The sequence below is a fragment of the Idiotropiscis lumnitzeri genome, chromosome 5 (assembly GCF_059441095.1).
Source record: "Idiotropiscis lumnitzeri isolate Australia: NSW breed Sydney's pygmy pipehorse chromosome 5, RoL_Ilum_1.0, whole genome shotgun sequence".
Classification (NCBI taxonomy): Eukaryota; Metazoa; Chordata; class Actinopteri; order Syngnathiformes; family Syngnathidae; genus Idiotropiscis; species Idiotropiscis lumnitzeri.
The window spans coordinates 26564389-26577021 of NC_142395.1; the positions used below are offsets into that span (position 1 = coordinate 26564389).

The 12633-nt window shown below is 40.7% G+C and overlaps 1 protein-coding gene across 2 annotated transcripts in view; it reads right to left on the bottom strand.

Moving 5' to 3' along the window:
- Positions 1-12633, bottom strand: part of myo1ea (myosin IEa) — a 43787-nt gene that overhangs the window by 6735 nt on the left and 24419 nt on the right. For both annotated transcript variants that reach the window (XM_088295683.1, XM_088295682.1), the window contains exons 10-20: positions 11567-11763; positions 11163-11243; positions 10527-10613; positions 10351-10434; positions 9114-9281; positions 7825-7910; positions 5780-5861; positions 4696-4802; positions 3518-3616; positions 2803-2947; positions 68-182 (exon numbers count right to left, since the gene is read on the bottom strand). In XM_088295683.1, the coding sequence (XP_088151809.1) occupies positions 68-182; positions 2803-2947; positions 3518-3616; positions 4696-4802; positions 5780-5861; positions 7825-7910; positions 9114-9281; positions 10351-10434; positions 10527-10613; positions 11163-11243; positions 11567-11763 (1251 nt within the window). The remainder of the gene's footprint in view (positions 1-67; positions 183-2802; positions 2948-3517; positions 3617-4695; positions 4803-5779; positions 5862-7824; positions 7911-9113; positions 9282-10350; positions 10435-10526; positions 10614-11162; positions 11244-11566; positions 11764-12633) is intronic.

A 12633-nucleotide genomic window follows, 5' to 3' on the forward strand; every position in this document is an offset into this window, starting at 1 on the left:
AGACACACAAAAAAAAGTGAGCAAAGCGCAAGGTGCACACTGGGCCCACACGTGACACCTCACTAACCTTCCTCACGCATCTGGACGTACTTCTTGCGAGCCGCATACTTCCGCCAAGCTTTTTGGATGGTTCTGGAATAGCCATCAAACTTGCGCTCCCTGGTCTCCTCGAGCAGGAAGAGCTGACAAAAGAGAGGAACTTACAATAAAAATAGACTAATACTCATTTACACCAAAAAGACAACCATCTTGTACACAAATGATTCCCAACTACCATGGGAGATAATTTCCTGCAAATAATGTAATATCTATCTTTGCCAGTTACGTATAGTGACAGGCAAAGCAATTAAATTCTCTTTCACTCTATGAAACAAGGTATGTGTCTCCACTTTCAGTGACATTTTTTTTTTTTGTCCCTGTCAGATGGAAATCTCCCTTTGCCAAAATTAGTACATTGTTTGTTTTAAAGAAATTAAAAAACACCAAACACTAATTATGCTGTCATCGATTAAAAAAAAAAGTCGTAATGCAAAACCCTTGCCAACATTTTTTAACACGTAAAAATAACCAGCAGCATGTGGACAAATGTGAAAAGAAAAATATGAAATTGACCATATTTGGGCACTAACTATTAGCAGTATCTTATTCTGGGTCATACAATTTTGCATGAATTGCAAGTTGGACAGTGCCCTGATTGAACCAGCAGATGGCGCTGTGGAAAAAACAAAAGCTTTGCCGGTGACTGCTGATGAATTTTCTTTTGACTAACTGCTGAGTCAGCATTTTTAAATCATGTCTGGTAACCGATTTAAAAAGGACACGATCAAAAAGGGTAGAAGCCTCACTTCAGCGATGAACTGATGGATTGAGGATGAAGAAGGCTGTTTTAAATGACTTGTTTTCAATTTAATTGTCACAGAAGAAATAATTAAAGTAAATTTGAATCTAATGTAAACAAGGACAAAATGTTAAAGCTGCTACTTCCGTAAAATGTTTCAATGATGTCTTAAGACATATCCTACAATCTTGAATTTGGTTGAAAGGACATCAAGTGTGCAAATAATCTCTCGCTCTGCTTCAGCCACTCACCATCTCGATTTTGGCCGGTTTCCCTCTATTTTGATTTTGTGACATTTTGATTATTTTGATATTTGTATTTTTTTTTTAATGATTTTTTATTTTTCTAAACATCTCTAGGATCCCTGAGATTATTTTGTCTTTTTCCACTTTCACGTCATTTCGAGCCATTCGACACAAAAAGTCACTTCAGCGAGCGTATGCGTCGTTAGCTCCATAGCAGCTCTCACCAGATCATCCGTCATCACTTTGGGTCTTTCTGGCCATTTGGCTTAGCATCAAACAACTTTTTTCGTCCGATGAAAACTAATTAGCCAGCCTCTGTCTTATCGGAGAGAAAGGTTTGTTTTGAGAAGCCTGTCAGCCGCTTTCATTCGGTGTCAGATTTGACTTTTCACAAGCGCACCTCAGTGACGTGGACTCAAGCAACATTCAGCATCAGCTGTTAGGATGAATTAAGACTTGAGTTGCCTGTGCATTCATTTGTACGCCTGCGTGCTTATGTGTGTGATGTGATGTATACAAATCAAACAAGTACGAGCGCGGACCCGACACAAGCGGCGCTTTCATAAAAAACGGCCAGGGTGGAAAAACGACGAGCCTATTGGATGTTGTGTCAACTCGGCAACCACACTGCGTACTTTGTTGAGTCGGTGCTGACGCGAGGCGACGGCTCGGGTGGCGTCTCCTCCCCTATGCCGACGAGCCGCCTGTGATTTGGGATACTGATTCCTACGGAAAGCTATTTCAGCATTTATTCCATATCTTTTATGTCCTGTACTAGTATTTTCTTTGGCTTCACAATTAAGACACTAGAAAGACTTGTCTTGCTAGTAACATTCATTCGATTAGTGTATCACATTTCTGCACACTTGAATTTTGACTTTAGCAGACTATTAGAACAACTACATGTTATGAGTGAGGCAAAATTGCTAGAGGGTATTTTGATTCAAACGAGGGATTAGTAGTGCAAAAGGCTTACTAGTAAGCCACGATTTCTACGGGTGTGCCCGAATTCTACTAGTGCAGTGAATTTCCTTACTAGCGAAGACATATATAACGCGTGTCAAACTCAAGGCCCGGGGGCCAGATCTGGCCCTTGACCTCGTTTTATGCGGCCCGCCAAGTGCAAATCTTGTATGTCAGCTTCCTGTTACTAGCACATTTTCTTCACTTTTAACAACATTGAAATATGACATATTGCCATTTATTTGTTACCAATCCTCCTGTTTTAAAATATATAGAAAATTTGTTGAACAAACAATTACTTACAGGCTTCTGGTTTCAAAACTGGTTTTAGATGAATTCGTTGTGTATGTGGTAACGTCTTAACGGCCCTCTGAGGGAAACCATAACTACGATGAGGCCCGTCCACAATAATTAGTTTGACACCCCTGGCATACGCCATACTAGTGCATGTACCTTAAGATGAATATCAAGGATATAAAAGAAAGGCTTAAACAGTTTTCTAGTGATGCTTTAATATGTTGTTTAATACTTTCCTCCCAACCAATCATTTGTTGTTTCGGTGCTCAGTCCTAAAAAGTAGTGCTTTGGTGCCATCTTGTAGCAACTATTGTAGGAACAATTATACATCTTTTTTGAGGTGTCATTGTCTCTTGGATTTGCACTATTTGTGACAGGGTTTGCTACACACAACACTTAAAAAATATATAACAGGAACCAAAAAAAAGGGAAGAGAGAGAAAGTAATGCTTAAACGTACCGACTCGGGGGCTTTGACGAACACCTTCGTCCGGCCAAGCTGGAACTGATCCTGGTCCATGTTGACGGAGCGCATGAGGTGAAGGACACCTTGTTTCTCGTCGCCTTGCCATGAGGGCCACGACTCTTTGGTCAGGATGGCATACCTGCAAAAACAAACATCAGCAAATCTCACTGAGGAGTGTCAGGAGTTTTGTTATTTCCCTTCTGATCGTCTTTGCCATTTGCTGAGCTGCATTATGTCTTGCTCGTGGGATTCCGTTCCTCGATGTTATCTGTGCTCGTTTTTCCCTGTTCGCCATTATGCTAAAATGCTAAACAGTAATTAATTACAAATACTTTACAAAGTGTTCCAAAAATTACAGCAATGTGGTAACATTATTTTATCTGGCATTCAGAAGGCCACTGGACAGACGAGTTAACGATTGCATGTCATCCATCCTAATCAAGAAAGTAGTTTTATCGGCCACGGCGATTAAAGCTTCTTCCAATTTGCCCCTCATTAATGCCGATCGTCTTTTTTTTTTTTTTTTTTTTCAAATGTCAATGACGATGTTTTTCAAACATTTAAATAAAGCATACATAAACAAACCCGGTCAAATATCCGTCTCGTAACTGATGCTAACCTAAGTTTGATAAGAAAATCCCCAAAGATCCAAAAGTGGTTCCTGAAAATCTTTGCTGCTTCTGACTTTTGTTGGAGGAGTTTGCGTTACCTGTTGAGGAACTTCCTGAAGACACGGCGGTAAGCGTAGCCAGCACGCCTCACCCTGATGTTCTCCTTCAGGCCCAGATATTCCACCTGGTGCTTCACACTGGACACACACAAACACAAGAAGACACAAAACAATGTTTGGATTAAGCCTCAATCAGAGCGCCATTCTAGAGAACTGACCACCGTTACATCGTTCAAGGCTTGATTTTTAAGCAATCAAATTATATACAGGCAAGTCTGAATTTAGTTCCATGCTCGGTTTTTGAATTACCGTAGCATGCTATGCTAGGTTTTTTTTTTTAGCTCCTCTGTGGGATTTCACATTATATGTTAGCATTAAGCTAATGGACGTTTGGTTCAAAAGTTCGGTGCTTAGTGAGTTTTCCAGTAAATTTCAACTGGGAAAGAAAGAAAAACAGCTTGAAGCAAGCAGGCTTCAACTCATTTGAAAAACTGTGCAAGTGAGTCTTCTTTTTATTTCGTCAAACTGACGTCTCTGACGTCTCCCAGGTGCTATGAAATATTTTACAAAGTGTGTTTGTTTATTGAATTATTTTTTGTATAAAGCATGAGAGTCAATTCTTGAAAAAAATAAAGCCAAATAAATGTGGTAACTTCATCCATATGACTCAGTTAAATTGCTGCATCAGATGGCTTAAACAGCGATTGGCCTGAGTACTTTCAAAGGGAACACAAATTACACAATCTGAACCTTTATTTGGATGTGGAAATGTGTTATGTAGTGTTGTGTAATTATGCTAAACAGCAAACGAAGGCATTATTCAGGCTTGGCAGATTTGGCATCAATCCCTGCAGTAGATTTCAAAATATCAATCCAAAAGGTACATTGATGCCATTGAAAATCTAACGACATTGAAAGCGTAGGCATATGAGCGCTTCACGTGCCTCCAACAATCTACTTTGTACTTTCAGACTTCCCGTCAAAACTGCGGTTCCGGTGCTAATTAATGGGTCCGACTCAACAGGAAGTTCATAAGACTCTGAACAATACAAGACAAGAATTTCCAAGCCCTCTGAGTGGGAAACTGAAAGAAAGCGATAAAGAAGGGGAACGTCCCTCATAGTAAGATAGCCTTTTTTTTTTTTTTTTTTTTTTTTAATGGATGGAGGAGGCAGGAAGATGATGAAGAAAGAGGTTAGAATAACTTTCTGGCTTACCGGCCCTCTTCCCAGTCTCGGGGTTTCTTGGTCTCGTTGGGTTTGATACAGCGGATGTAATGGGGAGTACATTTCATCAGTGTGCTCACCAGGTCATTGGCTTGTTTCTGGATGGTTGAAAAACAACAAGATGATTGATATGATGGCCGTTAGGCACTCCTGTACAATCTGGAGCAGGCGTGGGCAAACTACGGCCCCGGGGGCCACATGCGGCCCGTTAAAAGTTTTAATCCGGCCCGCCGAACTTGAAAAAAAATTAAATGAATAAACCTTGTTAATGTTTTATTTTCTAAATACTGTGGTTTTCAAAGACAAATATATTGTATATACCCATTGTGGCCCGCCAATCAAAAAGTTTACCCAACCCTGATCTAGAGATATCCAATCCAAGATCTGTGTCTCGTCAAACACGGCTTTAGGAAATAATAATTTAATATGATGAACTAAATATTATCTCTGAAATGCATGTAATGACCTGACCTCAAAAAGCTACTGCAAAAGACTTTTGTTGTGCAATTAATTACGTGACAGCCTGATTTGAATATTGATTCAAATCAAAACAGAAATCATATTGACAGTTAGCATGTTTTTGGAACTTTCTATTCACCTCCATATAATATTTGGTGCTGTAAGTGTTCGGAAATGTAATATTTTTCCATAAAGGGTTGTTATTGCAGGCAAGCTAAAGAAATAAATAATAGCGTTATTATATAGCTGCACCAAATCAAAATAAATTTAAAATTAAATCAAAAGACAAGGAAAACAATTGGTTCAACAGTTTTAAAAAGGTGTTTGCTAGCAAAAATGCTCAAAATATCTTTGTTCTTACAAGTAAAACCAATTCTCAGTTCAGGTACACATTTTAGCAAAAGATATTTTAGCGGGCCACATAAATTGACATGGCGAGCCGGATATGGCCCCCGAGCCTCGTGTTTGACACGTGTGATTCACATTCACATTGAAACACACACAGATAAGCAAACATGCAAAAATGAAAACGCATACACACACACAAACACACAAAAAAAAAAAACCCCAACATGGAAACACATGCAAACAAACGCACATGCGTGTGCTTGCACACCTTTATTTTACTGCCTGCAGTAGTGGGCCGACCCTTTTTCTCCGCATTGAGGTTTTCGGGGAAGAGAGCTCTGAAGAAAGCTCTGTTGGAAGACAAAAGTAGAGCAGAGTAAGTCGCTATCATCATCCCTGGGCAGCCCAAAACAAAAACGCAGTTAATGATTCAACAACCGAAAGGCCTTCGACAAACGTCAACCATTTACAACGTTTGAAATCCACCCAAGGTCGCGGGTGTAGATGGTTAAACTGGGAAAGGACTTGTTCTCACAGACATCCTCCCAGCGAAAGTGGAAACACATTATTTGCTGGCTTTCACTTGATCGGGGAACTGATAACAACCGTTTGACTGGGAATACCTTTTGCAAAAATAAATAAATAAATAAATAACCCAACATAAAGACGTTTAGACAACATCTTTATGTATCCTTTGTTAAATCCCTCAGTCAATGAGAATCAAACTGCTAAAGTTATTGATAATTATCATAATCACACAAACCCTCACTGATGACCCCGTACGGAAGGCCAAGACTGGCGTTGACCCTGAAAGATAGCTCGAGTGCCGCCAGACGCGTTTCAAAGGTCATGTCGTAATCCCGCTCGCCCGCCCACCCAGACTTCTTTTGCATCACAAAAGTTGCCTTGCCTCCTTTTCATATAGCTGCTCAATTTAAAATCAGAGTTTTGGAAGTTTATGTTATCATTTAAGCATCCATTCATCCATTATCTTAAGCGATTCTCCTCACAAGGGTCGGAGTACCCGGAGAAAACCCGCGCAGGCACGGGGAGAACATGCAAATTCCACACATTAAAGCCGGAATTGAAGCCTGCACCGCTGCACTGTGAGGCCAGCGTGCTAACCAGTCGACTACCGTGCCGCCCCTCATCTAAGCACATAATGGGAACCTTCCATCCATACATTTTCGAGGGATTGTCCCAAATTAGTCTCACGGATGATTTATGTTTTGATCCACGTTGACTTTGTGGGAGACGTGAGCGACACCCTGGACTGGTGGCCAGCCAATTACAGGGCACCCGCAGGGGAATTCAAATATCAACAAATCGCTTCATATGTCGAGTTTTTGTGATTTAAAAACAAAATGAGGAAAAAAAGATACATCTTTGCAAAACCTTTTCTGCTATTTGAGTACAACTCAATAGAAGGAGGGGGAAAAAAGTACATCGTTACGAAAGGAAAAGTAAATACGAACAACTGAGATAAAGCGGTTGCACAAGTGTCAACACCCTTCATAAGTTGGGGTGAGGCGGTATTTAGAATTAACCACATTCAACATTCAGTCATGCTAAATGAGTCGGCGCACACCTGCCATTGTTCAAAGTGCCTCTGATTAACCCCATATAAGTCCTGACGTTCTAGTCGTTTTTTTTCTTCTAATATTTGTGTTTGAGCAGAAACAGGAACGTTTTGTGCTAAAACTACGATTTGGAACCCTTCACTAAGTAAGAAAGACAACCAGCACCAAAACACGATGGCATGGTTCTGCGAAGCTATGTTGCTCTTTTAATGATGAGCAACGTTGCGTTTGCGCCAAAAATAACCTTTTGTATTTCGAGCCCAAAAGTTCAACCTTGGTTTTATCAGCCTACAACACATTTTTGGGAGAGTTCAAGTGTGTTTTTATAAAATTTGAAAAACAAAGGCTCCACTTCACTCAAACTGACATTTACACCTACACACACACACACGTCAATGCACCTACCATTTTTTTTCTTTTTTTTTTTTTAATTTTAATGGCAGGAAGCCAGAGCACCTGGAGAATGCCCAAGCAAGCACGGGGAGAACATGCAAACGTCACACAAGGCCCTCGACTGTGAGGACGACATGCTAGGCACTACACCACCATGCAGCCCTAATGGAAGCAAACTCCTTATTTGCAAAAAAAAATAATCCAAGTCGACAAATTCAAAACTGAAGAAACTGCCATGCAAGTCACTGACATCCAAAGGTGATAATCCCAAAAGAATGAACCCAAACGCATCGAATGAGATCACAGGTGGCTGCGATGAAATGCTGTTGAAATCACTCACATTTGACTACTCTGCATCAATTCAATGAGGTCATTGAAAAGGACGTCTCGGTTCCTTTCGCAGAATCCGTCCGCGTCGTAGGACACCTGGTAAGGAGGAGAAAGCCATTATGGAAAGGTTAAGCTACACTATTTAAACCTTGAACTTGATGAAAATTGCACATGTGGGAAAGCAATATGACTATAAATCGATGGATTGTATTTAATGACACGAGGGGGGGGGGGGTGAGTTTATGCCTCACAGGTGTTGTGGTATTAAAAGTGGAGCAGAAATTAAGCTTTGTTGCTCCTCCAATGTCGTAGCCCGAAACTGGAGGAAGATCGGTCATGGGAGCGCCACAAGTCATTAGGGCATTAAAGCATGCGGCATGTGTGCCAGGCCGAGGCCACCAAACATCTGGAGGAGGATGGTGGCTTAAAATAATGAAATGTATAATGCGTAATAAGCGTCACGCTGTTACCTATATAAATAGACATAGCAGACACACTATAGAAGTGTTTGTTTAAACCTAAAAAAGATGACGATATCATGACCAGAAATACAACCACTAAAAGGGTAAGCTATATTTACAGGGAGCAGCAGCAATTTCCATACTGACACCACTAAAATAGCAATTTAATAATGCCGCACACCGCTAACCGCTTTACGATGTGGAGTACCATTTGGGTCATAAATATCTGGAATAGAACTGAGCTTGAGTATAAAATATAATTCAAGCACGTTCAAAATAATGTCTGTCTCAAATCATCTTTCCCCATTGAATTGCATAGAAATGCCATTAATCCGTTGCAGATTATATAAATGCAGGCCCGCGGCTTTGTTCAAGTTTTACTTCTTGGCCCACGGTGCATTTGAGTTTGACACGCCTGTTCTATACTTTATAAAAATATTGAAATAGAATGAAATAAAAATGGAAAGAATTGAACAGTTTGAGCGTCGTGATTAATTATGTGCAGCTCCTTCTGGTGTGTGGGTGTGATATCGTCATGAAGACTGGCGACACAAATAAAGAAGAGCCTCACAATTTCACTACTATATGGGATTCAATAAACTGTGCTAGTGTCCTTTTTTGCAGAGGATAAAGAATATACGTCTGTGAGTATTACTATATTGTCTGTCGACTTGTGTTGCTTTACATTTTGTGTGCATTTTTTTTGTTAGCTTTATAGGGTTTTGCTCTGCATCTAAGTGCCTAAAATGTTCAAGTGATTAAGCATGTTAAGACTTTTTTCCGCACGTCATTAGACTTTGTAACTGTGTGTGTTCATGTTTCTAGAGAGCGGACCGACCTTGCCAGCGTAGTGGTGAATAATGAAGCCTTGGTTCCAGCTGTTGAAGTGCTCGTGAGTGTTGATCTGCATGCGGAGCTTCTGCAGCATCGTCTGGTCTGCTCCCTCGCCGACCGCGTGCATGGTGGCGCACACATCGTCCAGGATGCTCATAATGCCGGGAGGATTCTGGGAAGTGCAGAAAAAAAACATTGAAAAACAGCTTCATCTTGCTAAATCAAGGTCCAAAATATGATCCTAAAATTCTAACATTAGCCTTTAGCTGTCCACCCCCTCTGTAAGCGCACATTCTGTATTACGCAGCTTGCATCGACATTGTCCGCTTGCAATAAATCTATTTTTCCAAATCAATCACAAGGACAATGATGAGCCACAATCTGAATAAGCACCATTAAAGGCTGATGATAAATGGGCCGTTTTGTATCATGGCTAAAGAGGATTAGCCGACCATAGAGAAGAGTAGGGCAAGCTACCCACTGTATAAATGTGACAGTGTGCGGCGCAATATGGGGGAGGGAGTGGGGGGCTCTGGACACACACTGTCCTGTTTTGAGTCAACAGTGTTAACAGTGTGTCCCCCTCTTCTACACACACACACACACACACACACCCACACACACAAGTAGTTTCCTGTTAAGGGCAATGTGAATTTGCAGCTGAAGCATCAGGCGATGATATGGAGCTAATAAATGCCACTACCAGTTTTTTTTTAGTTTTTTTTTAAAGCTCTTAAACATCTCTGTGGGACTAATGAATCTCATTATAATCACTCTTAATCACACACTAAGCTACTCGTCGAAATACCACAATTGTACTTTTATCATTGCAGGAAGTAAACACATTTAAAGGTACCAGTGTCTATATTGAATTGGCTCGACTAAAATGTGAAAAATAACCCAATATCATTCAACAACTGATTCTCAAAGTGTGGTAAGCGTAGCAGCTCTTTCTAGTAGTTACCGGGAGGAAAAAAAATAAAATCACAGCTCCAAAAAATCTTAAATTCAATATATTTGCATTATAATCTGAAGGAATTATGTTTTTTAAAACATTCATGTCGTTCTATTTTCTAATTTAATCATTATTTAAATGCATTTTATTTTAGTTTCTGACAGTTGTTGTATTGGGTCATTTGATTGTGAAGGCATGTTTTCAATGAATATATTTGCAACGTCTGAATATTGTGACAACCCGTCCAAACTGAACTTGGCTGCACATTTCAGGTTAATTTATTTACTTTGCTCTCGATGAGGTCACAGACAATCTTGTTATTGAAGTACTCAATAGGACTCCACTTGATGCCCTCCTGAACATACTCCTCCTACAAACGCAGACATAGAAGAAAAGGCAGAATATAAACCACCACTCATTGAGGCGGGAAAAAACTGAATTAATGATATTGAGGAACGTCACCTGTTCAGCTTTAAGTGTCAGCTCAATGAAAATTTGCTGCAGTTTTTCATTCACAAAGTTGATGCAGAACTGCTCAAAGCCGTTTTTCTAAAAAAAAAAAACAAAAACAAAAAAACGGTGGGGGTGGGGGAAGACAATGCGTGGTTAATAAAAGGCAAACACGTTAAGAGAGCTTTGTCTTCTGCTGAGTACGGATATCCTCTGAGCTCACTGGGCTTTGTTTGGGGTGGGAGCTTCAAGCGGGCTGCCAGCTATCAAGAGGAAAGGCCACATTGTGTCATTCACGGCACATACAATGGAGCCAGCCTCATGTGCTGCTCGTCTGCATCTTCCTGTCTTGATGACCTTTTTGGACTGTGCAGGAGCGAGCCTTACAGCGGCGGAATTTGATTGTATTCACAGACTGTAATGTTGACGTCTTATGAGCAATCCAGAGCAGCGCAGCAACAATCTCACAAAGCCAACTAAACAAACCCATAATCAGCTTAAATGTGCACGTTGGCGTCTGCTCTTTCAATCAAGAGATGGAGACCCAAAGACGTTAAGTCTCACGCTGTGTCTTTAATCTGTTTATATGTTCGACTTTAAGACCTGTTGATTTAATGCTTACTTTGTGTCAGCGTGTCAAACACTCACTTGGAAAATCTCAAATCCGTAGATGTCCAAAACGCCGATATTCAACTCCTGGAGATCTTTAACCATGGCTTTATTGATGGACTGAAGAAAATAAAAAAGAATATTAAATTACTTTTTGTTAGGATTAAACGAGTGAAGACGGACAGACAAAAACTCTAACAGTATCTTCCACTCATGAGATATTATTGATAGACCGATTATTGTCCAGGCCGATTATCGGGGCTGATATATGGCATTTTGCCAATTATCGGCATCAGTCTTTTTTTGATAACTTTGAAATAAAAAAATATATACATCTGACGGCTGATATGAGGTAAAAATGTTGATAAAACCTGAAATAAATGGAAGTGTCTGAAAAATTCTGATCATTCTAATCGTGTGCAAGTACAATGTGTGACAGCTACCTCAACTAGGAAGTCAAACACGCGCGAGTGCAACGCTTTGGAGAGGGCGTCACGTGTGTAACACGCCTGCTCCACGTTCAAGGTCACGTCGATGGACTCGTGGGCACTGCCCCATTTGCTGTCCATCTTGCGGCTGGTCAGTTTCTCCTTCAGACGATTCTGGTCAATACCCAGCAAGAAAGCAGGGAAGGCGAGAACTGTAAGGGAAAAGGGAAAGAGTTAAAAAGGGATACTTTTTTGGAATTGCTGAGCTGAAATTGTCAAAGGAGTAAAGCAGTGAGATCAATGCACATGTTGTGCTGCATTTACTCTTCATCATCAAGATGAGATCAAGTCACTCCAAGCAAAAAAGTAACCATCAGCGTGTTATGATTTAGAAAACGGTGGCATTTCGATTTGACACAACTCAAAGAATACACGTCATAAAAAAAAAAGACTACTGAATACAAGCTTCTTAAAAAAAAAAAAAAAAAAAGGCAAGCGCATTTGACCCAACTTGGCCTTAATTCTGTCCCCTGAGAGCCCCTCCCTGACTTAATAACGTGACTCACTTCCCCTACAAGGAAATGGCCCTCAAGTCTGCACATTGACTGTGTCTGGGAATGCGTCAGTGCACCAGTTCTCCTTTTGGGACAATCTGCTTGGAGTGGGTGCAAAAAAGTCAACTTTTGCCTTGCTGGTAATAGCACACCATGTTGCACCATGGGGGGGGGGCTTAGTCAAAGTGGCAGCTGGCAGGAATGGGGGAGACAGACAGACAAAAAGATGGATGGCAGGTGGACAGGTTGGCAGCAAGAAGAGTATAGCAGACAGAGAGCCGGCCAATCAGCAGATAGCGACATGAGAACGACACAAAAGCAGACCAAAAGAGAGACAAACAGACTGATTCATGCACCGAGATACAAAGACGACACAGGTTGATAGAAAAATATAAGGAGACGAGAGCTGATTTTACACTGTCATCCCGGCACCAGGCAAATTTCGGAAAAATAGAGCAGTGCATTCCAGATTTGCCATTCACACAGCGGTTGTAGCTTTGTGAATTAAGATAATTAGATAAGATAATC